At 45.7% G+C, this 25172-nt stretch overlaps 1 protein-coding gene across 3 annotated transcripts in view; it reads left to right on the plus strand.

The window, feature by feature from the left end:
• LOC146786078 (uncharacterized) overlaps positions 1-25172 on the plus strand; it is a 266708-nt gene that overhangs the window by 230117 nt on the left and 11419 nt on the right. For 2 of the 3 annotated variants that reach the window (XM_085635514.1, XM_085635513.1), the window contains one exon: positions 15134-15427. In XM_085635514.1, the coding sequence (XP_085491640.1) occupies positions 15134-15427 (294 nt within the window). The remainder of the gene's footprint in view (positions 1-15133; positions 15428-25172) is intronic. The other variant, XM_085635515.1, reaches the window with a different exon arrangement.

Consider the following 25172-nt stretch of genomic DNA (forward strand, 5'->3'; position numbering starts at 1 on the left):
TACCTGTTCTGGCGTACTAAACACAGAGACACGGGACACTTCCAGCGACGTCAGAGATCAGCGTTTATTTACTGCAGGGATACAGAGGTCACAAGAAGTACACAACGTGTAGGTTCTCGGAGACTGCTTCAAATTCGTAGAAGTGGATCGCTCCTTTTATACAGGTTTCGGCCATAGCACAGTATGGTGAACAAAGGTTACAACTCAGTTCCCACAATAAACTGCAAAAGGGTCGCATTCATGTTTCAAGAGGCCGGAACATAATTACAACAGTCTTGCCGGTTCCCAACTGTAAAAACATATCCCCTCCGCGATAAACACATTCCATCCTAACCATAAACGCATTAAGAGGAAAGACGGAAAACAGATGTAAGGAAAGGACAAGGATGCACAACAGGTTAGAAAAGAGGGTTGGGGCAATAAAGGAAACTCGATAGAGGGGTCAAAGACCTCGTGTCTAATGTATGCGTGGCTAAAACAATAGACCGGAGCGGCAAGATGAGCCTCGAGCGGGGCCATCTGCTTTAGTCGCGTTATTCCCCTCATCATAGAAGTCACCTCAAAGGAACACGTGTCCTTCGCGTAAGCTTGAGAGTTCCAGGGTCACGAAGCGGACAAGAAGCCCGTTCGCTGGCTACCTGAGGGCAAGAAACAAAATGGACGCTGTATCTAAAATGGAACCCAAGGGCTCGGATGAACGAACCCAAAAATGAGGCGAACCATACGTGGCTGCATAGCGAAACTTCGTACACCCACTATACTCGTCATTTGCGGTTCATAGATACCAAACTCATCCATATTCGTCACCACTCAGAAAATGGCATCCCGTCTCGCACGGAACCTCAACACTTTCTTGACATTGAAGTATATAGTCAGAGCTTTACAAGATACCCACTTGACAAGTCCATGCAGAAATATGGCTCTTCAATGACTGATATAATCTCGTGATAGCTGGGACAACTCTCAAGGGCAAAGGAAGAACAATCCAGAGTGTCAAGGCTAACATGTGAAACCATTGACCATCCATAGGTGAAATATAGGAATGTGAAGCAGTGCTGCAGAAGAAAATCTGAGCTTGTGACCAAAGTAAATCAGGCACAGTACCAGAGATCACTCAATGGTCTCATATAGGACTTTAAAAATATTAGGGTCCTTAATAGTAAGCTAGTTAAGACAACATATAATCTAAGTGTCAGCCAATCAACCTTGAGATGGCTACAAAAGGGAAAAAAGTCCCAATTTACGGAGGTGAAAAGCGCTTCCAGGTGCAGAAGCAGAAACGTGACCTGACAGTGTTAGAGACGTATCATGCTTGACTTCTACATTTCTGATCGGTAACGGGCTAGAGTCAAATATTTAGGCCAAAATCAGTCAATGCAGGGCTCTAATGGTCACCAATCTACTCCTTGAGCTGAAGTAGGCAGGGACTTAAATGGTGCACATGATGCCCGGGCATAAAGGTTTATGCAAATTGGGTGTCATCCACATACAAATAAAAAACGGGAAAGCCAAATGAGGGGATCATGACTATTAGATAACTCACATAAACTTTGACTAGCCATGGAGATGAGGATGAACCCTATACAACCCCACATTTAACTTGATGCAGATCTGAAATAAAAAAATGACAATATTACAGGTTTAACAATGATCAAGAATGACCAGGCCAGGGGGCGTGGCTAGCAGCCGAGTCGGATGGCGGCTCCCTAGAGAGGCTCCTCAGCCCTCGCCGCAAAATCTGATATCTATCCTGCAAAAATCGGGCGATCAACATGGAATCCAGGTTGGAAGTGTGCCTACACTTCTGAGGCTTCAGTAGCGGCATAGCGAAGACCTGAGGGGCTCAGAAAACAGCGTACTATCCAGACGGGCGGCTGACGGAGGACATAAGATGGCGACATCGCTGTGCTCGTCAGATTGAGCCCCAGAGAAGAGGCGCGGACGGCAGTATCAGTGAAATCCAGAGCGTCGGCACGGAGTGACCGCCTACTCCCACTTCAAAGGGAGGGCGGTGGAATCGGACCCAGCGGAGAATGCATTGGCAATCGGAGGCACGGTGAGTGAGGGGCGGGGGTGCGGCGAGAGTAGACACGGACGGCCGGTTCAAAATCGAGGCCCCGGCCGGAGCCTGAAGTACGGCCTCACCAGGTGGCTGGCACCCGTTCCCCCCCCCTCCTTGCACACCCTTAGCATATCAACAGGACACAGAATGAGCAATACGGACATTATAAAGCAGGTGCTGGAAAATAATCGACAGAGGGCTCCTGAACAAGATAAGCAGTCCCACCCCCACAGAGACACTAAACTCACAATTACAACATGGAGTGGGAGGCCTGAGTGAGACCACAACAGCCAACGGAGTGGAGGAGAAGGAGGGGAAGACATTGGGAATCCTGACAAAGGAGGGGGCCACATAGCTATTCAGCTGCAGAGAAGGGGACCCCAGTGAAAGTTAAGGCCCAGACCTGCGTAAATTGGGGCCACAGAGCAATAGATACCGGCGCTACATCAGCATTCCCAACTCTCAGTCAAGTGCTAGAAGCTAATAACTGGCCGCCCCCCTGGAAAAACCAACAGGCCACCGAGGGAAGGTTTCCACCGGGCAGGCGGCGGAGAATACCAGGGTTGGCCACAAACAGGGGACGAGATACCCAGCGAAAATGGCGAGTGGAAGGGGACCCAAGGCCTCGCCCCAAACTAAACTTGCCAAATATGCCTGGAGCAAGGCGGGAGAGGGGCGTGACACAGTGCAGCCGGAATCAACAGGCGGAAAACGCGGCCCTTCACCACAGGCAGAGCTCACACTCCACGACATCATGGAGACCATCGCGGGGGTGCGCACATCCCTGGTCTCAGTGAATGTGGAAGTATCCCTGCTCCGGGCGGACTTTCGCAAAATGGACGATAAAGTTAAAAGTCTGGGGGACACGACAGCCGTGCTACAGTCGGATACATCTCAGCTTCAGCAGCAAGTTAGTGCACTGCAAACTCAACAAGCCTTGATGGCTAAACAGCTGGATGATTATGAAGGGCGGGCACGCAGAAATAACATTTGAATTTTGGGGGTTCCGGAGCGCGCAGAAGGGCCTGCAGCAGACCTGTACATTGAAGAGCTGATAACCAAACATCTCCAACCCAAGAGACTGTCTAGCTACTTCTCCATTGAAATGGCACATCGGGTGCCAGGGGGTCGTCCTAAGCCGGGGGCCCCTCCGCACCCCCTTTTTGTGCAGGTCTTCAATTTCAGAGACAGAGACACAATCCTGCAAACGGCCAGAACAAATCCCCCGCTGAAAATTGACAACAGTGTGGTCACCTTCTTCCCCGATTATACCGCAAAAGTCCAGGGTCAAAGACGAAGTTTTATGGAGGTCAAAAAAGAGCTAAGGCAGCGTGAAGTGAAATACGCAATGTTATTTCCTGCAAAGCTACGAGTGGAATCCGAGGGGAAGACGTGGTTCTTCTCCACACCAGAGGAAGCCTGGGATTGGATAGAAGGGTGGAGAAATGTTGGGGGCCCGCAGAGGGGTCGGAATGAAGGAACCCGTGCACCCAGCCACGCACAAGGACAAGACTGGGAAGAAGACACATCCTCGGCCGAGAAGAGAGAGAAGATGTGCGGTGGAATAGAGTGAGTCTTAACGTGGGGAGAACCGGTACCGAGCACAGACTTATGGTGGAAAGTAACAGGGACAATGAGTGACTCATAAGTTGAGGAATAGAAAGCAGGCATTGAACATTACATTGTATGACTCCATTATTATGGCAAGGCGAGGGTGATAGGGCGTTCAGTCAGCACCCACGAGCACACTGGGGGGGGTAAGAGGCACTCTGCCTAGTTGGGGAGTGGGTAATTCTGAATCCACTGGCAGGGGGGCAGGGAGGGGGAGGAAGGGCAAGTACGGGGAGGAGGGATGGGTTGTTTATTTTGTTCGAGTTCACGTGCTAAAGGAAAATTGAGAGCATATTTCACGATTCACCAAGACAGTCACAATACAGTAAAGAAGGTCATCACTGGGATTGAATATCATGTGTGCATCAGGGTAGGCACAGAGGAGTGGTGAGAGATTTTCGTCGGATCAATTGCAGATCTATGTTTGGGGACAATGATATATGTAAATTCGCACCCAGGGACAGGGGATGGCAGGGGCTAATATGGACGTGTCTTTGTTAGTGATGACACGGAATGTGAATGGCATGGGGGACAAAATCAAAAGGGGGATAGTGCAGCAATACCTTAAAAGACAAGCCCTAGACCTGGTGCTATTCCAGGAGACGCATATGGTGGGTAATAAAAGCAAGGCCCTTAGGAGATGGGGATATAAACTGCTGGTACATGCGGACTTCACCTCGGGTTCTCGAGGGACAGGTATCTTGGTCAAAAAGAGTGTGGCGCTTATAGTGAGGCGAACATAGGCAGACCAGCGGGGCAGGTTTCCGGTAGTGGAGGTGCAGTGGGAGGGAAGGATACTAAATGTGGTCTCAGGGTACCTCCCTCCGGCAGTGGGAAGGGAAGCGCTTGCGGATCTGGGGAGGATACTAGCAGATCTTCCGATAGGCACGCTAGTAATGGGGGGAGACTTTAACATGACGATGGATGACAACAGAGGTAGGTTTCCACCCAGGCAATCGACACGACCGCGCACACACATGGACGAATTCGCAGGGGCCCTAGGCGTGCACTCCGGCCAGATGGAGTACAGTATATCTATTACTCCAATGCCCATAGAAGCTCCTCCCAAATTGAGTATTTTCTCACACAAGCGGGCTCCATCGGCCAGTTTCAAAACCCCCGGGCACTCCCAAGGGGCATCTCAGATCACTCCCCAGTGACAGTGGAATTCACACTCTTTGAGTGCAAGCCGCGCAATACACTGACTCTCAGTCCCTGGATGCTGAAGATCCCAGACATTAAAGACGATCTAGTTGAACACACCCAGAAATACTTTAAAGAAAATGATGACTGCGTAGACTCAGCGCAAATGATATGGGTGGCATTCAAAGCAGTGATAAAAGGGCAAGCCCTAGCTCTCAGGGTAGGGTACACAAAACGGCAACACCAGATGGTTCAGGTTGAAAGTGACCTCCAGAGACTGGAAGACGAACACAATATGGCCCCCTCAGACGATACTAGACACCGCCTGAAGCTCAAGCAAGAAGAATATAAGATATTAGCTAAAGAAAAGATGAGGACCAAACTCCTTCACACCACACATAGACTATACGAACTAGGGGACAGAGCCGTGAAATTACTGGCGTGGCTGTAGAGGAGGGAGCAAGGGGAGAGAAGGGTACCTCAGTTGACTCTCAGGGATGGGTCGCACGTCACGCACCCACGTGATATAGCCAACGCATTCGCGAACAACCTAGAACAAGTTCACACCTCATCCACTTCATACACTTCAGAGTACTCCCGCCGATCCTCGAGGACAGTGACATACCGGTATTGTCGGACGAAGGCAGTGAAGCATTGGAGGGAGATTTGACAGATGTGGAGATTCAACAAGCAATGAGCAAAATTCAATCAGGCAAAGCGATGGGCCCTAACGGGATCCCCATAGAGTTTTTGAAAGTGGTAGCCACGCAGGTGACGCCTCATTTACGGGCTATGTTTGAGGAAAGTTATGAAAAGGGTCTCCTCCCGGAAGACCAAAGACTGGCATCGATTGTAGTGCTTAGGAAGCCGGGTAAGCCGGCTGATGCATGTGGCTCCCACCGCCCGATTTCCTTAATACATGTGGAAGCAAAGATCTTAGCTAAAGTCCTAGCCATAAGTCTAATAGTGGTTATTTAATCACTGTTCCACTCGGACCAGTCGGGCGTCATGCCCGGGAGGAACACAGCGTTAAACATTAGGCGCCTTCATAATGTAATAGCACGTCGTGAGTTTCTTGAAGAAGACGCTGTGATACTCTCCCTGGACGCTTTGATGGCGTTTGATTCCATCGAATAGCCCTACTTATTTGAAGTTTTGAGGCGTATGGGCTTTGGTCCTAAATTTATGGGTTGGGTGAAATTACTGAATACAGATATATGGGGACAGGTCCGGGTCAATAATTATATATCCAAACCCTTCCCACTGAATAGGGGCACCAGGCAAGGTTGCCCTCTCTCCCCCCTGCTATTTGCAGAGGGACACAATGATAGAATATCATTATATGCAGATGATATATTGCTCTACCTGGCATCCCCCTATAAATCCATTCACGAACTTCGGGAAATACTCTGGATATGCCATCAATTGGAGCAAATCAGTGCTGTTCCTCCTGAAGGGCCAGGCACCCCGATTGCCATCGGGCTGCACGGTGGAGATCACCACGGAAGGCTTCCGATATTTGGGGATCTTTGTGACTCCAGACCCCCAACTTTTCTACGACCGTAATCTTGCGGCCCCTCTGACCCAGCTGCGGGCTGACGTTAAGCACTGGCGCTCCCTGCCGATGTCCCTGGTGGGGCGAGTAGCCCTTTTTAAGATGCTGGGCCTTCCCCGGTTCTTGTACATCATTCAAAACTGCACCCACAGGGTCCCAGACTCATATTTTGCCGGGGTGGAGAGCGAAATACGAACATTACTATGGGATGGTGGATCCCCTCGAATAGCCACGAACAAGCTGACTAAAGGGTGGTACGATAGGGGGGGTGGCCCTCCCCGATCTCTATCTTTACTATTGGGCAACACAACTGTTGGTGGTGAATCACTGGATCTACAGATCCCCGGTGGATCCGGCATACATTTTAGATAGATATCAGATGGGAAGGGCGGGATACCTGGAGGCACTATACTCGAAGACTCGAAAGGGTCATTAAGTTGGCCCCACTGCTCACACAGTGATGATATGGCACCTGGCGAACTCCCGACTAGGATGGGCAAAGACCCTCACCAAGGCCACGCCCCTGTGGTGTATCCAGAGACTGGGGCTTCTTGGCAGTCACCCCGGGTTCGATAAGTGGGACATAATCGGAATTTCAACAATAGGAGACTTGGTTAAAAAGGGGGCACTTCTCAAATTCGAGGACTTACAGAGAACGTATGATATGGCTCATGGGGAGGTATTTAGATATCTGCAGATTAGACACGCCCCCAACACAGCTATCCCAGACATGACAGATATGCCAGACTCGTCCCCTCTGGAAGACAGTCTTCTTAATGGTCCACTGCTTACTAAGGCCATATCACTCACATACAAAAAACTCTGTAATAACATACCAGACACTTTTCACAAACTCGGGGAGATATGGCAATTGGACTTAGGTCCAATAGATGACGATGACTGGCAGGCGGCACTGATGTCCCCTCGTGAGGCAGCCATAACAATGTTATGTTATGTTATGTTACGACTATTTATTGTGCGCACAGATACTCCAGCCAAGGAGCGTCCTGGCGCAGAGACAAGGTAGCACGTAACACAACCACAGGCTAAAAACAGAAACTAAGAAACAGCTAAAACAAGAAGGTTTTTATAGCCCTCCGAAAGGTCAGAAGGTCCTCCAGCAAACGGATTTCAACAGGCAAGGAGTTCCATGCTGACGCAGCCATTACCCTAAACGAGCGGCCTCCCATGCGGCTAAGCCTGAATCTGGGAACCACCGCAAGGGCCAGACCCTGAGAGCGAAGGCTACGGGCAGGGACATACAAAGACAGACAACTCGACAGGATTTCCGGGCCTGTACCTCTCAAGATTTTAAAAGCAAGGCACAAAACCTTGAAGAGGATGCGCTTCCTGACCGGAAGCCAGTGTAGGGAGCGAAGGACACCTGTCGCTGAGCAGAATCTGGGCAAGCCAACAATCGCCCTCGCCGCAGCATTCTGAACCCGTTGTAAACGGGTTAGTTCAGCCTGGTTAGCCCCAGCCAGGAGAGAGCTGGCGTAATCCAGGCGAGAGATGATAGTAGCCTGGATCACCAGCTGCCTGGTCGGGGCGTCAAAGAACTTGAGAACAGGTCTCAAGCCCCTCAGGAGACCGAAACAACAGGCCGCGGTTCTTTTAGTATGGCCTACAAAGGAGAGGCCCGCATCCAGCCATACCCCCAGATTTTTCACTTCCGATACCGGGATCGGAGTAGGTCCCAACTCTGAGGGCCACCAGTGGTCACCCCACAGCTCCACTCCCTTCCCGACGACCATCACCTCTGTTTTAGTGGCGTTTAGCTGAAGGCAATTGCCTGTCAGCCAGCTAGCCACCGCCTTCAGTCCGGACTGAAACCTGGGGGCCTCAATCTCCGCATCCCCACTGAGAGTAACCGCCAGCTGAGTGTCGTCAGCATATGAGACCAAAGTAAGGCCCCACTGCCTAGCGACATCAGCCAGCGGTCTCACGTAAAGATTGAACAACGTGGGACTCAGCGAGGACCCTTGCGGAACCCCCATGGCCAGTGGTTGGTAGTTGGACTTGAAGGGAGGGATGGCAACACAGAAGGAGCGGTCATCTAAAAAGGAGCGGAACCATTGCAACACCTGACCGCCAATGCCAGTCTCCTCCTCCAATGCGGCATAGACTTATCCAACTAAAAATCCTACACAGATATTACCTCACGGGAACAACCCTTGCAAAGATAGGCTCCAGAACTAGTGCAATGTGCCTTAGAGGGTGTCAACAAGACGCATCTTTTTACCATATGATATGGGACTGCCCAGGAGTGAGACCTCTTTGGGAGGGGGTCACGGAGAGTATCCTAGAAGCCTTGGAGAAAGAACACACCCTTACACCTCGGCTGGGTCTTTTAAATGTATGGGGGCCGACTGACCTGACGGAAACTGAACAACAATTTAGGACACTGGGTTACACATTGGATAAGAGGGAGATAGCGAGGAAATGGGGAGTGGCGGACAGACCCTCGCTCCGGATGTGGACCAGGGAATTTGATAAGTGTATGATTACGGAAAAAGAGGTGTTCAAAGTAAGAGGGTGCCCCAAAAAATGGGACAAAAAGTGGGGCAAATGGAATGCCTATCAAGGGGATTCGTGTGTGTCCCCAACAGCAGAATTGGAATTGCAACGTACAAATCGAAGAAGGCAAGTTACACCCTGATCGCGCTACCTGTATTAAAAAAGAGGACTTGTATGTATGATGAAATATGCCAATTAAAAAAAGAATTACCAGGCCAGAGATGAGCCAGTCGCCCTGCTGCTTCCAGGTGAGTGAGAAGAAGCTAGTGGTTGGCAGGGTCAAAAACTACTAACAGATCTGCAAATGCCAGAGTCGACCATACCTCTCAGGTCACCTACGGTAGCCGGGGGACCGTCTCTGTGATGTGAAGTAGTCAAAAAACAGCTTGGTGGAGGTGGAATATGTCTGCTGTTTCCCAGAAATGACTCAGCTGCTTGGATTCAAATCCCTCCAGATGTTTAGTACGGGCAGGGAGATGGGAGAGAGGATGATGGTTAATTATAAAGGGTCAACTTGAAATTTGTTTAGGATGGGAATCCCTTGAACTTATTAATATTAGTAACAATAGTCATTTTAGAATTAGTATTTTTTTAGGTCTTGCCTAAGCAGTGTTTGCGCTGTCTCTTTGAGACATGCTGTGTTCAGGATATTGGCATTAAGCTCCGCCCATGTTCCGCCCATCTTTACAATTGGCTCCTCTTCCTGTCTTTTGTCAATGATGGCTTTTGATTCGTCAATAGGCTTAGTAGTAACTCCCTCTCTCCTGTTGTTACCTCCCATGATGACAGCTCCTCTTACATGTGTTCTTACTCCCTAGCTATTATTAGCAGTGAAGGAGAACTGTTTACTTAATTAATGTTTTGCTGAAGCAGGCATGACATGATGTCCGAGCCTTGGCGGCAGCGCCATTTTTTTTAACAATATACTACAGACGGGCGCTTTAACTTTAAATATGGTGGCAGCACCTCTTGTGAACTTTAAAAAGCGCTCGCTGCACCCGCGACATTGCACTTTAACTTTTATTATATATATATATTTTTATTTTGTGCAGCCGCTTTATATGTACACAAAAAGTGCTTGCCGCACGCCGCAACGTCACGCTTTAACTTTAAATATTGTTTTTTTAAATGCACCACATACAGCACTTCAGCCATCCTCTGACTAGAGTAATCTCGTGTCTACTTACGTTATGCAGGCCTCCTCTGTCCCATCCTCCAGAATACCACGGCTATGGGCCCAGGCACCACCCTATGCCGCCACAGGAAAGTGCTACTGGTTTCTGCATGGCTCAAGACAGCTTCCATGCATTTTTTATTAAAGACCGTCTGCCGCTTTACCGCAGGCAAGCAATCGTTACAATTGCCTGCCATGCGGTCCTGGGCAATAATATAGTGGCGGTGCCTAGCAGGCACCGCCCGCCATATTAAGATGCCAGCGGAGTTTGGCCTTTCCATGGCGGCGCCGCCGCCATGGAAAGGCATGCGGTGTTTGCCTTTGGGGGCCTGTTGTGGGCCCCCGTGGTGTTGGGAGGGTGGGGGCACCTATGGTACCCCCCTACATTGGCATGCACAAGGTGGCAGGCACCATGCGGTGCCTGTCACGTTGTGCATGCCAATGCACAACATGCATCTTTGGAATTGTGGTGGGTGCTGCACAGAGCACCGCCAGCCGCAATGTTAAATATGCGGGGTGCGACCGTCAGGGTGGCGGTGGCATCCTAATGGCCACAGCGGAACCGCTGCACCTCTGGCAGTCTGTCCCGTTCACCGTTACGGTGGCGGGCGGACAAATCGTAATAGACTCCTATATGTTCAGTCAGAGCTGTAACCTTTAGCAAGTATTCCTTCTTCATTTACAACAGCATAAGGTCGAAAAGTAAAATCTCAGATGTCTATACAAGAACAAACCTTTCAAGCACCTTTTTATACAAGACACATTCCCTAGTATGCACATGCATAGGTACTATATTGAAGTTTATCTTAGTGTCTGTAGGTGTGCCCACGGAATATTGAGGTAGGAGTCCAATGGCACCAAATAGTGCGAACACAATATCACAGGACAAGGTATTGAAAGTTGAGTAACTATAGACTTTCTATACCTAATTCCTCATATATGTAGCTTGAAAATATATAATCTTCAATGTGCATAGAAGTGGAGTTCAGAATAATAAATCCATGCTTCCTCTATATGCACTTACTTTTCGATATTTTGTCCCTCTATATTCTGTCCACGGTATGAGGGTATTTCGATATCCCCAGCCTCGACACTCTGTCGCACAATCGTGTTTATGGGATCGTTTTGCTAAGGGAGGGGATTGAAAATACTCTGGAGATCTTGGATCCAACTGAAGTTCTTTGACCGTAAATACTCTCTGGCTCCCGTGCTCTAGGCAAGAATGGATGTCGTAGTGGACCACCCGGCCACTATCAGCAAGTCACGACATGGCACGCAACCTCTGGGTGGGGCTCGTCAAGGGGATAAAGAAGCGGTGGACCTCTTGCACTGCGTTGACTGCGTGTATGTGTGGTTTTTTTTTAGCGCCAGTGAAGGGTCCTCTGAGTGAGGCTGTGCACGCTGTACAAATACCAATGCACAAACACACACACACACACACATATATATACACATACATTCATACATACATACATACATATATATATATATATATATATATATATATATATATATACACACACACACATATATATACACACACACATATATATATACACACACATATATATATGTACACATATAGATACACACATATATATTTATATATATATATATATATAGTTCTCAGACTGGTGTCTGACTGACCCAACTCACTGCACTCTGCTTCTGCTGCTTCCTCCACAGTCTGGAGGCTAAGAGCAAGTTGGTGGGGCTGGGGTGGCTAATGGCTATGCCCAGCCTGCTCCCGCCCTTATTTGGGTGGCCGGTCTCATGCATGTTCCACATGTCCTAGAGGCAGTCACACGTTCAAAAAACTTTCTAGACCACTAGCTCCCCACCCCTAAAGCGACGGGTATGCTCCTATAGGGCTGAATGTTGTAAGAGGGTTAGGGTTATAGCCCACTGCAGTGACCTATACAGGCCCTTCCACTGAAGGCCTGCTCCACTGTTATAGGCCCTTTGCATTTGCATTTGGACAATGGAGTGGGCACTTATTGGCCCACATGGCTATTTTTATCTTGAATTAAAAGGAATGCACAATTTTGCAATCTTTAAACTACTGGTGTAAACAGGATTTCTTCAGGTGAGGCCGGGTGCCATCTTGTGGTGGGCTAGCAGAATAACACTATTTAGCTCACAAAAGGCGTTCATTTATTTATGGTTTGAGGTGGAAGAAGAAAACAGCAAAAGCGTTGTAGGTACCAATGGTGTAGCAGGTGGAGTGGGGCCGGAGCCTAGGGAGTGAAAGGGCGCTCTACACCTCCTTTTATGTTTGTCTTTCAGAACCAGACTGGAGGTTTTTGGTCCTTTTCCTTGCCTGCATAAGGCCCCTTGACACTCATACTATGTCACAGGACGAATAGAGATTTTCTGAGGTATATCCTTGAAAGAATAAAAAGTCAAGGGTCTGAGGTTGTTATGTTTTAACGCAGGGCCATTGCTAGGACTGTTGCAGTGTTGATTACAAACGTATTATAAAAACTGAGGGGCATATCAGCAACAACCGGCGATAATTATCGCTAAGCGCACTTAGCGCTAGGATAATTATTGCCGGCTAGCGTGGATTTTTATCGCTGAAATAGCATGCTATTAGCAACGCTTATCTCAAAAGCGATAAAAATCCAAGCGCTTACTGCCACACGTGAGATTATCCTTGGAAACCCAGCGATAATCCCAGGAAGTTTGGCGATAGCTTGCTGATAGGGCCTCACATACTTAGCCATGATATCCACCTTACATAGGATATCATGGCTAAGTCAGTTTAAAAGCAGGCGTAAGGAAAGTAGCGATAACAGAGGTTATCGCTACTTTTCTTGTCGCTATGCTGCTTTGCGTGAGGCTTGATAATAGGAGAAATGTCGCTCAGCGACATTTCTCCCGTTATCCTGGGGAGGAACGCCCACTTTGCATCTCATTGGAGATGCAAAGTTGGGCATTAGGAATTCAGGCGCTAAGGCAAGGTTTCACGCGATAGCGTGACCTTGCTAATATAGCGATAAAATTATCGCCGCCTTTCGGCCGAAAACGGCCGCAAAAGCGGCAATAATTTTATATCGCCGCCTTGTAGATATGCCCCATAGTTAGGAAAGCCTCGTTACTCGTGGGTGAATAGTTATAGAGGTAGTTCAGGGATTTTGACGAAATCTTGGGGTTGATCACTGTTGACAGTGTGAGGTCATTTTGACTTTAATCTTTAACTTGTAAAAAATACGTGTCGTGCCGTGCCCAAAATGTTTCTTGTCAGACCTCAGTGGGACTGCCTAATTCTGGGGCTGCTGAATGCCAAGGCTGTAAAGTCCCACCTCACACCTCTTTCTTCCACCAACTTACACTTGCTGTCTCTTTACCGTACTCTTGCAGGCTCTTTTTTATCCATGCTTTTTACCTCTGTCTCTTTTCCTAACTTTCTCTCCCCACTCCCTTCTGCCTTTCTCTTTCTTGATCTGGGTCAAACTCTGATGAAAAATAAACCCTGCTCCACAAAATTGACTGCTGGTGCCCTAACCCTGTAACCACCGGTACAAATTAAAGCACTGGGTTCACTTGACTCTAAAAGCGTGATTATGAGTTGGGTTTAAATTCCAATCCAAGTGCATATAGAAGTTTTTCAGAGATTGGCATTCAGAGCTTTGAAATAAATAGCTGTGGTCAGGCTGTTTTCTCCTGACTGATTTTGTCAGGTCAAGTTGAATAGATCTTCTGTTTGTTTAAAAATTACTTTAGGTGACTAGGGTGTTTCTCAGAGCAACCTGATTTTCCGAAGAGCAAAACCAGCCAAAGTGGAGGGAGCCCCAGAAAGAATATGCAAATCAATTACTCACAGGGAGAAAACTATTTACAGAGTAAATAGGAAAAATGACTGCTTAGGGAAAGAAGCCCCCCCCCCCCCTTTACACATGTTCAGTAACTCTGGCATTTGATGTAAAATTGTTGACTGTCGATATAAGTAAAGGGATGGCTGTTTTAAATGTGAGTAACTGATTTTCCTGAGGCTGCTATAGGAATAACAGCAACGGAAGCATTTTTAAATTAAGAAAGGAAAATATGTGAGAAGAAGGTTTTTATAAATCAATAGTCATTGGGTTTGAACGTTTTGGAACATCAGTTATCCTATATTTAATATGAAGGATAATATATGTTTAAAATAAACTTAGGGTTCATAAAGAGGTAGTTCTGTGGAAAACATTTTAATAAATTGAAGAAAGTGTCTTTTATAAAATCATGCAGTTGTTGGTATTCCTTGCAGCATTAGTACTACCTGTGTTACTGGCAAATGACGTAGCTGTTGCTCCCCTTATAAAGTCCTAAAAATGAGACTACCCTTATTTTTGTTCTACTATTGTCTTATTTTTTTACTGATTTCCTGAATTTGATGTAGGAGAAACCTCGCCTGAATATTTTTTTCAGTTAAGAATGGACAATCTGTGGTAAGAATTTTATTGCAAAGCCATGATCTTTGGGGTTGGAGCCCTCTGAGAATCGGTTACAGTTTTTTTATTGTGAGGGACAATATATTTTTTCGAACAGATTTCAAATTTCAGAAGGAGGTGTCTATGAATAACATTTTTAATAAATTAAGAAAAGTATGTTTTCTGACATCCTGCAAGTGTTGGTGTTTTCTAAGGTAAGGAGCACTTTATTGAAATGTTTTACTCACATAATTGTAAATATTATTCCCTCATTGATCATGGTGTTATTGTGAGATATTATTATTTTCTTCTGTGTTATATTCCTTCTTTGTTTGTGGTTCATATTCCTGATTGCCAGTGAAAGAAAAGTGTGTTGAAGGTAGAATGAGGTGCACTTGACGGCCCATGTATGGGTTCCTGCAGATGAACTGCAGTGTGTGCTGCAGGTCAAGATTGATGGGCATTGACTCAGCAAGAGTGATCTTTTTACGCTTTCACTATGAGGAAGAGAGTTAAATTTCTGTCATGCAAGTGAGAAGAGGACACTAAAGCTGGTGAGGCAAAGAAAAATGGAGTATTAAAAGTGGCAGGGAAAGGTTTTGGAACTGAAAACGTCAGACAGTGGGTGATCATGTCCATATTCTGCATTATTTCTGTAGGACTGTGTTTCAGACTGGATTCTTCCACTGCCCATCCACTGCTGACCATCTCACCCTCCGGTCTCCAGGTGATCTATACCGGACAAGCTCTGTCAAGCTGCAGCCTGCGGAGAAAGTCCAGAGATGAAGCGACATTCAGCTGCTCAGCGTCCGCATCACTGCCATCGCTCTTGGAAGGTGAAGTGGTTGCTCAGAAGTTTCCTCCAAAGCCTCAAGTGATGGCAGATGTCAGCATCAAGGGAGGCCTTTTCTACTGGGAGGTGGATGTGTGTAACAGCCAGTCTTATCAACTTGGTGAGTGGTGGGGCAGCGCCTTATTACACAGTCGACAATGTCCTTATCACAGAGTCCACAACATCATTGCTCATTGCTCCTAGAGCAGGTGCCTAGCTCTGTTTCCCCAGAGAGATACACCTGATCTCTAGAGCAATGGTGCATTTCATGGCTTATGGAACAATAACATATCTGATATCATAGATCCCAGAAGCAACACCTTTCCCATAACCCTTTCTAGAAAGTCCTATTTCTTAATCATCGTGTAAAGCCCTTTCCCAGGCCTGTGCAGCAAAGTCCTGTGTTGGGGCCTTTGAACCAGTGACAGTGCCATGACTCCTGAAACAATGATTGCCTGTTAGTGTATGGACAACTAAGGCCCTCATTAGGATGTCGGTGGGACCGCCACCGACATCCAGGATAGTGGTCAGACCACCGTACTATGATGCAGTTGATCGGAACGCAGGGATTGAAGGGACAGACCACCGCCCTCGACAACTCAAGGAGCCTATCGGGGTGGCAGTCGGACCATAGTCCCTACAATGAAGCGGGTGCCTGCACAGTCACCGCCATAGGGATTACGATGTCCATTTCCCACAACCTTTTCATGGCGGTCCATGGAAAGGCTGTTGAAAAGGGACTTTGGGGGCTTTTAGCAGGGTCCCAGTCCCCCGTGGACCTCCATTATGTGGCCAGGGGGGGGCACATGTTGTGGCCCCCCAAACATCCACGCACCATGTGCTAGTCACCACCGCTGGCACACGGTGTATGGATGTTAGCAAACATGCCTTTTACTAGTGCAGCTCATGCTGCTGCCCTTTTCAAGGGCACAGCACAAGTAGCAATAGAAAACTCCATGTTTCTGACCGCCTACATGGCGGTCATATCATAAAATGGCGGGTGGAACCACTGACTTCATGTTGGACAGTCTCCATACATAAGTATCATGGCCTAAATATCATCGGCAAAACATTTTTTTTCATTGGGTGTCGATTTTCTATAATTAACTCATATGGGGTGATATTTTCATAAATGATATCCTAGACACTTTATCATTGACAGAACAAATTTAACCAATGCCTATAGCATATTCCTTGAAACAATGCCAAACCCCATGGCTGATTGAGAAATGTCCTAGGTGATGCTCTATAATGCATTGTCCCATCAATTGTCCTCTAAAGCAATGTTCTTAATGTTGTTGGATTAAATGTCCTTTTTTTGACTGGTAGAATTGTATTGCTGTGCCCTAACCCCTTTTGCTGGTCTGTCCTATGTTTAGCCACCACTGAATTTGACAATTCGCAAGTATGCAGAAGCTGCTTCCTGTCATAGCTGTTCTGTTCATTCATAGGTCCCCACTGGTGATGGCAGGGGATTGCTTACAGTGACTCCCCAGGTTAAAGGAGGTTGGCTACCTCATCTCAGTCTATGTTGGGACTGAGAGTGGCAGCAGTGTAAATCTACAAGAGAGACACAGGCCCTTTTTAACTGACCTTCTCAAGTGGGTGCTACTTCATTCTTCTCTCTGATAAAGGTATGTCAAGTCCCCTGTAAATGGGGCCCCTTGTGCTCTCATCTGTGGGACAAGCATAATTGGGACTTATGTCTTGTGTGTGGATGCCTCAAGTAACATGGGTGAATAGTGATGTCCATTAGGACACCACATGCTTTTCTGTTCAAGATGGTGACTCTCTTGCACATCGTTATTGTCCAGGATGGACATGCCTATACGCAGGATGCCTCTCCCAATTCCAGACCAGACCAGAAAGTCTCTAGCTCCATTGGCTTTTGGAAGTAGTTTGGTTCCCGGGACCAGCCAAACCATCTCTTGAATGCTTATGGTTCCAGAGATTTCATTAATAGTGGTTGTTGATCCCTAACACAAAAGTCTAATATTAAGAGGGAACTGGTGAAGCCTGGTTGCCCAAAGTGTGTCTGCCGGTCTTATGGGTGGCACACCATCAAGAAACGGTGACTGTGAGAGGTGGCTTGGGAGTTAGTGGCCACTGAAAGTGGATACTCAGGGGACTTTATAGAAGGTACAAATACACACTGGCGAATGTGCTTGTTTTGAAACTCCTTTATAAGTGAACACGGTAACTGGCCCGCTGATCACTATAGACATGGACACCAAGATCCTGAAGGAAACCTGAAATGCACCCGTACTGTCACTGAGTAGGACCCTGTGTGGGTTTGTGTGATGTGGTTTTGGGTTCAGGGGCTTTTGACTAATTTTATTTCAGAAAACTCAGCAGCTGACCAGAAATCTCAGCAGATGAGACTTCAGCCCACTTAGCATCTAGAGCCAGAATTATTATTTACTGTATTGCATCATTTTTATCTAACACATCTCTCCGTCAATTTGAGCATCAACAGGCTGTTTGTAAACATTAGAGTAAAAGTCGGAATATTTCCTGAAGTTCCCAGAGTTGAGTGCAGCCCCATAGGAGAATGTTGGCCATACGGCTGATGTTCTAGGTAAGACTACCTATTCTTCCAGATATCACATTTTTATGCATCAAACTTATGAATTGTGACTCCTAAATTGTGATTATTAAGAAATCGCAATTTAGGAATCACAATTCTTTATGCATGTAGGAATCGAAAAAAAAATCGTGATTCCTACACATTCCTTATTTGGGACTCGCAAATTGCGAATCACAAATAAGGAATGGCTTCCCATTCATTCCTATGGGCCTAGAGGCCCATAGGAATCAATGGGCATTGCATGCGCAATTTGGGAGTACCAAATAGGTACTCACAAATTGCGCATGCAATTTTAAGGGTGCTGGGGTGCCAAAAGGACACTCTGATGCACCCCTGGAAGTCCAATTAAAAAACATGTTGCACACACACATGCCCCAAGGGCATGTGTGTGTGCAACATAGAACTTTGAAAAATGCACATTTGTGTATTTTTCTAAGTTTTTACAAATTATCATCAACTTTAAGTTGATGGTACTTTGCTTTTTTTTAAAGCGAAATCGCTAATTCTTTTTTTTGTTGCATTGCACTTAAGGAATCGCAGATTCCCTAAATGCAATTGCAATTTAAGTAATTGCAATTTTTGCGATTACTTAAATAGCGATTTATGCATTTGGGATGATGCATCCCAAATGCAAAAATTGCGGTCGCAAAGGGGCAGGGTCTGTGAATCTGCCCCTTTGAGACAACAAAAACAATGATGCATGTGCCTCTAAGGCCCTACTTACGAGTTAAGTGCTAAATTCAGATCCATTTGCGCAGGATCAGAATTATGATGTGTGATAATTACCACACCCTTACAGTTACCCTATATAAATTCTGGCAGGTTAAACCAGATTACATTTATCAGGGGAAAAGGTCCAGAAAATGGCCAAACGCGGAATTCAGTGTGTTTAAAAATGATTCCACAAGTCTTGCTCCATTTTCCTTTCACAAACTCTTAACAGGAGGCATTACCATACGTGGTAAATACCACTCGTTTGGGTAATTGTACTAACTACATTTGGCCAATACCCTGTCCTATTCTAGAAAACTCATAATGAGGGCCCTATATTTACTTCATATTATACAAGATAGCAGACCCTCAGGTTCTCTTGAAGACATTCTGTTGGCTGGACTCTATATGAAGATATGAGCTCCGATGCAATATATATAAATAACTTCTCACTCAGCATTGGGATGTCCTGCTGCAATTAAATTCAAAATGTTTGCTCCACTGATTGAAGAAATCTACATTGAATGCAGATCTTCTTTGCAATCTCCCACCGGCCCAATGCATTCAGACTAGCGAGATCAGATTTAAACTAGCTGGATCTGCTTGTAGAGAAAACAACATTCTTCAAATAACCAATGCCTTCAGGATTTTGCCCTGGATGCAGGCCTGAGACAGTGATGTCTGATAATGTTGATGATGGATGAGGGCTAAGCGACTGCCTGATACCTTTGAACCACCATAGACCACACCTTTCTACTTTCTAGACTCGGTAATCTCAACATCCAGGGTGCTGCTGTTGACTGGTTCCAGGACTTCCTAAGTTTAAGAACTCAACAGGTGACATTACCCGCCTAGACTTCATGAACTCAACATCTGCCTTGCAGTGTGCCTCAGGGTTCAATTTGGTTGCCGCTCCTTTTCACCCATTCTGTTGCCCCTCTGCCACATATTAGCCACTCCTTTTGGTACAATGTGTATGCATGAGAGTGAAAAACAAATTATGTTTAGAATCTGTAAAGGTTTTAACGTCTGCATTAACATCTTTCACTACTCTATAGCAGTGAGTGACATCTGGTTGTAGCACTATCTGCTGGCGTTGAATGATGATAATATTGAAATACTGCTTTCATTCATCCACACCTCACTGTGGCCCTATTCACTTGGCCCCATTTTTATGTCACTCGCCCACCAGTGTCACTTGTGTTAAAAATCTTGGCATTAAAATTGATTTGAAACTACATATGTTTTCTCAACTCTGCACAGCCACAAACTCATGATTTTTCCATTTTGTCTAGAAAGGGTCACATTTCTCCAGGTTTGGCTTGGCTGCACTAGTTACTCATTGAACAGAGGAATGTCCTAACATCTTTGTGCCTAGAACACAAATTGATTAGCAGAGGCATCTTGTAATAAATGGCACTACTGGGAACATTCCTGCATCAGTGGCCCAAAACAAATGAATTGCAACTGGAGGTTGGTTCAATTGCTGAAGCGAATGAGATGAGTAGCTTGCCTCTGAGATATCTCTCTGTAATGACAGGTGTGCATAGTAGAGTGTGTGGGGGGGACTGGGCACTCCTTTTAGACCCTCTCTCTCAGATGACAGGTGTGTCTAGTTGGATTTGTGGAGGGACTGGCCTCCTAGCTGACACCTCTCTCTGTAATGATCGGTGTTCATAATAGGGTGTGGGGAGGGACTGGGCTCTCATTTCAGACCTCTCTCAGATGACTGTGTGCATAGTAGGGTGTGTGGAGGGACTCGCCTCTCTGCTGAGACCTCTCTTTGTAATGATAGGTGTGCATAGTAGGGTGGAGGGAGGGACTGGGCTCTCTGGTGAGACCTCTCTCTGTAATGTTGGGTGTGCTTAGGATGGTGTGGAGAGGGACTTCCCTCTCCTTTTAGACTTCTCTCTCAGATGATGGGTGTGTGTAGTAGGGTGTGTGGAGGGACTGGCCTCTCTGCCGACACCTCTCTCTGTAATGATGGGTGTGCATAGTAGGGAGGGACTGGGCTCTATTTCAGACCTCTCTCTCAGATGGCAGTGTGCATAATAGGGTGTGTGTAGGGCCTGGACTCTCTGCTGAGACCTCTCTCTATAATGGTAGGGGTGCGTAGGAGGGAGTGGAGAGCCACTGGCCTTTCCTTTCAGACCTCGCTCTCAACTGACCAGTTTGAATAGAATGGGGTGAGGACTGCCCTCTCCTTTCAGACCTCTATCTCAGATGACAGGTGTGCGTAGTAAGCTGTGGAGAGGGACTGGCCTCTCTATTCAGACTTCTCTCTCAGATGACTGGTGGGGTTAGTAGGGTGTGTGGAGGGACTGGCCTCTCTACTGAGACCTCTCTCTGTAATAATAGGTGTGCGTAGTAGGGTGTGGATAGGGACTGGGCTCTCCTTTCAGACCACTAACTCAGATGATGAGTGTGCGTAGTAGGGTGTTTAGACGAGCCTTAACTCTACTCACAACTCTTCTCAAACCATTGAGTATAACTAGTCGAATCTGAGAAACACCGTCTCCAGTAAGACTCCTTCATACAGTAACAAGTGTGCATAGCAGAGTGTATGCAAACATCACTTACTCCTTCCTACTTTTCACTAAGTACTGCAGTACTTATCTCTTATGCACTTCCTCTCTAAAACAAGGACCACAATATGCATTCCTACTAAGAGTGTATTGAGAACTCATCTACTCCTTTTTACCATAAATGATACCGCAAAAGTCCCACAAGATTGTAAAAAATTTGTTAAATACAATAAACATTTATTTTCTTCACAGTAGTTATCCCTTCGACACCGCCTTTCTGAATATAGGGGGAAAAGCAGCCTTTCTGCTGCCCCCTTTTATAGCTTTTTTGCTGGATTTCCACAACACCTCCAGTTTTTTACAGTAAACAGTAGTGGCATTCATTTAATTTCTAACAATTCAAAAGCCAGCCAATCAGAGTGCTCGCTCTGGCGAGACTTGTGAGAGCCTCTCGCTCCTGCGAGACCATGAAGGCTCACAGGAAAAATTGGCCTCTCGACCAATCACAGGTCTCCATTTTTGATTTCACGCTCTTGCGGGCCGCACGCAGGACTCTCAGAGCCCAACTGCAAAAAAATACAATTATATTTTACCGTTAATATCTCAGGAAATACTGAACTGCTTTACACCAAATCACACACGCACAATCGGCAGACCAAGATCTGGCTCTCTGACGAATTTAGTGTAATTCCGTTCAGCAGTTTTTGCTGTAGCCTTGTTTAAAGAAGTCTAAGGAAAATGCATGTGGATTTTGAATTTTGAGAGCCCCTCGTGTCACTCACAGCTTCCGCTGGATAGACCACCACAAAACATTCCCGATAGGAGCTGAAGCGTGTAAACGTATTTGTTTTGTAGTATTGTGAAATTTTGTCGAATGGGGCCAAGGTTATTAGGAAACCAACAAATGCTCCACTTATAGAGAAGCAGAGCTAACTGTAGCTACCAACTGGCGACTACCATTAAGTAATATGCTTTTTATAGTAGTAAATAAAAAAATAAAAAAACAAAAATGTAATATAATATAAAATATATATTTAATAATAGTTACATTATATATACATATGCATATATAAAAATGCACTCATACATATATGTGTATTTGTTTATATAAGTATATATTTATATATAGTATTGAATATTATTTAACTGTATTTAATTTACATTATATTAATGTTATATATTAAAATATATAACATTTACTATTTGAAACTATATATATATATATTTTTAAAAAACTATATTTTTGCATGTTTAAACAATATTAGTGTGAAATGATATGTTTAAAAATATTTTTGTACTTACCGTTATATGTATAGGGACACAATATTTTTGTAATCAATATTTTTGGCACAATATTTTTGTATCACAACATTGTTGTTTTGTCAGTGATCCAACCTGAGTAACTGTGCAAGCTACAGAAGGATAACTCTTTTATTAACCCCAGGCAAAATGTTCAACAGAGTCATCCTGAACAGAATAGAGGAACAAGTCAACGCTCAGTTGAGAGATCAGCAAGCTGACTTCAGCAAAGATAGATCCTGTACAGACCAGATTGCAACATTGTGCATCATCATTGAACAGCTGATGGAATGGAACCCCCCTGTCTATGTCAATTTCATTGAATAAGTGAAGGCATAAGACAACGAGGTGAGAGAGACCCTTCGGAAACACTTCCATCACTACGGTGTGCCAGATAAACTCATAACAATCATTAGGAACTCTTACGAGTGAGTGACCTACAAGATAGTCCATGGAGTAAAACTCATGGAAGCCTTCCATGTGAAGACCGGAGTCTCCCAGGAATGTCTGCTCTCACCTTTAGTCTTCCTGCTGGCCATAGACCAGATCATGAAGACATCCACAGCAAAGAGAAGAAATGGGATCCAGCTGACTCCTTGGATGCAGCTCAAAGACCTGGACTTTGCAGACAACCTGGCCCTACTCTTCCATACCCATCTGCAGAAGACTGACAAGGTGGCAGCCACATCAGCGCAACTTGACCTCAACATTCACAGGGAAATAACCAAGATCCTGAAGGCTAACATGGCCAGCAGAACTGCTCCCACTCTTGCAGGTGATGCACTGGAAGAGGTTGAGGCCTTCACATACCTGGGCAGTGTCATAGACAACCAGGGTGCTACAGATGCCGACGACAAAACAAGGAAGGGTTGCCTTCATTCAGCTAGAGCAGTGCTGGAGCTCCAAGGACCAAACACTGCAAACCAAGATAAGGTTTTTTAACACCATAAAAAATCGGTCCTTCTGTATGGAGGAGAAACTTGGAAGACAACAGTGACCACCACCAACAAAGTCTAGATTTTCATCAACACCTGTCTGAAGATAATCCTCCAAATCTGCTGGTCAAACACCATCAGCAGCAACAACATATGACAGCAGAATTTCCAACACCCTGCTCATGAAGAAATTATGAAAAGCAACTGAGGCTGGATAGTTCACACCCAGCCGCGGTCGGTAGTAGGAGTTCCTGCAGGGCGGTGACGTGGGGAGGGGGAGGGGCAGGGTGGGGGGTAGTAAACTATGGATTACGGAGGTTTTCAGGTAAGTAAACATATAAACTAATAAAACGAATTTCGTTGCGTGCACTGCATCGCATTTGGGGATGCAGTGCACGCAACGAAATTCGTTACTACCCCCCACCCTGCCCCTCCCCCTCCCCACATCACCGCCCTGCAGGAACTCCTACTACCGACCGCGGCTGTTCACACCCTCTCCAAGTCCACATCAAACACCACCAGGGGTTTCTGATCTGGAACCCTCAAGGGAAAAGGAAAAGTTGAAGGCCAAGAAACACCTAGCATCGAGGCTTTGAGGCTGACTGCAAGAAGATGGGTTACACCTGGAGTCAGATTGAAAGAAAAGCCCAGGACAGAGATGTCTTGAGAGTACTGGTTGATGGCCAATACCCCAGGAGCCATAAGTATGTAAGTAAGCTTGTTTCTGTCCCTATGGCTGAGAACCAATCTGCTATAGCTCTGGCCTTTCAACTGTTTATAGATGCAATTTTATAGTACCAGGCAACTACAGATATTTCTATTGCATCGAGATGCATCCAGGTGTATGTATATGTGTCTGCACAGGTGTATGTATGCCCAAGCTTTAAGTAACCCCAAATACAAAAGTAAAAACCACAGGGCTAGCGGAATCCCACTGAGACAGCACCGGATTTAAGAGTGACTCAATATAATAATAAGGTGAAAAAATTATTTATTCACCAGGAGTGTGCACTTTTGGTTAGCACCCGCCAGCACTATGCCGTTCCAATACTTGGAATATACAAATGACAAAACACAGCACCAAATGCACCACTCTATTCATATAATACAAATAAGTCCAAGTCTTCAAGGTAGTACGTTTTCCAAAGGGTTCTTCTTTATTGTTCAATTTAAAATGTGAATTTTTTGACAACAGCAAAAACAGCCGACGCGTTTCGTCCAACTTTGGACTTCTTCAGGGCTGCAACAAATTTATATACACAAAAGCACAAAAAATAAGTGACATACATAAAAACAAAAGCACAAATAGCACATACAATCCATCTATAAATATTAAAAAACATGCTGAACTGGAGCATATTAATATCAAAATAGTGACAGGCTCATTTGAGCACATCTTAATGCGGCTAAAAAGGCTACAACGGTAAACAACAATAATACAGTGAACAACCGTGTGCATTGAGATGTCAAATCAATGTTAGAGTGAGACATAGGGGCACCCCTCAAAATATGTCACATGTTTAGGATGACTCTAAGCTATCATAAAGGGAACTAAGGACTGGAGAAAGAAATAATGGTACAACAAAAGAAGGAGAGACGTCACCCCAGTGAGATAAGGAGACAGCAGTCAAGTAAAAGGAAACCAGCTTTTTGGTTTTTTGGTATTGATCACACACAGATCTCCCCTAGGGGTGGGAATAGGGAACAGAACCTGAGGAGAAATGAAGCAAGTTGGATTTGTAGACTCCGATGCGTAGAGATGGGTCACAATAATGAATCCGAAATGCATTATTTTCTCTGAAATATATA

Source organism: Triturus cristatus, chromosome 11, assembly GCF_964204655.1.
Source record: "Triturus cristatus chromosome 11, aTriCri1.1, whole genome shotgun sequence".
Lineage (NCBI taxonomy): Eukaryota > Metazoa > Chordata > Amphibia > Caudata > Salamandridae > Triturus > Triturus cristatus.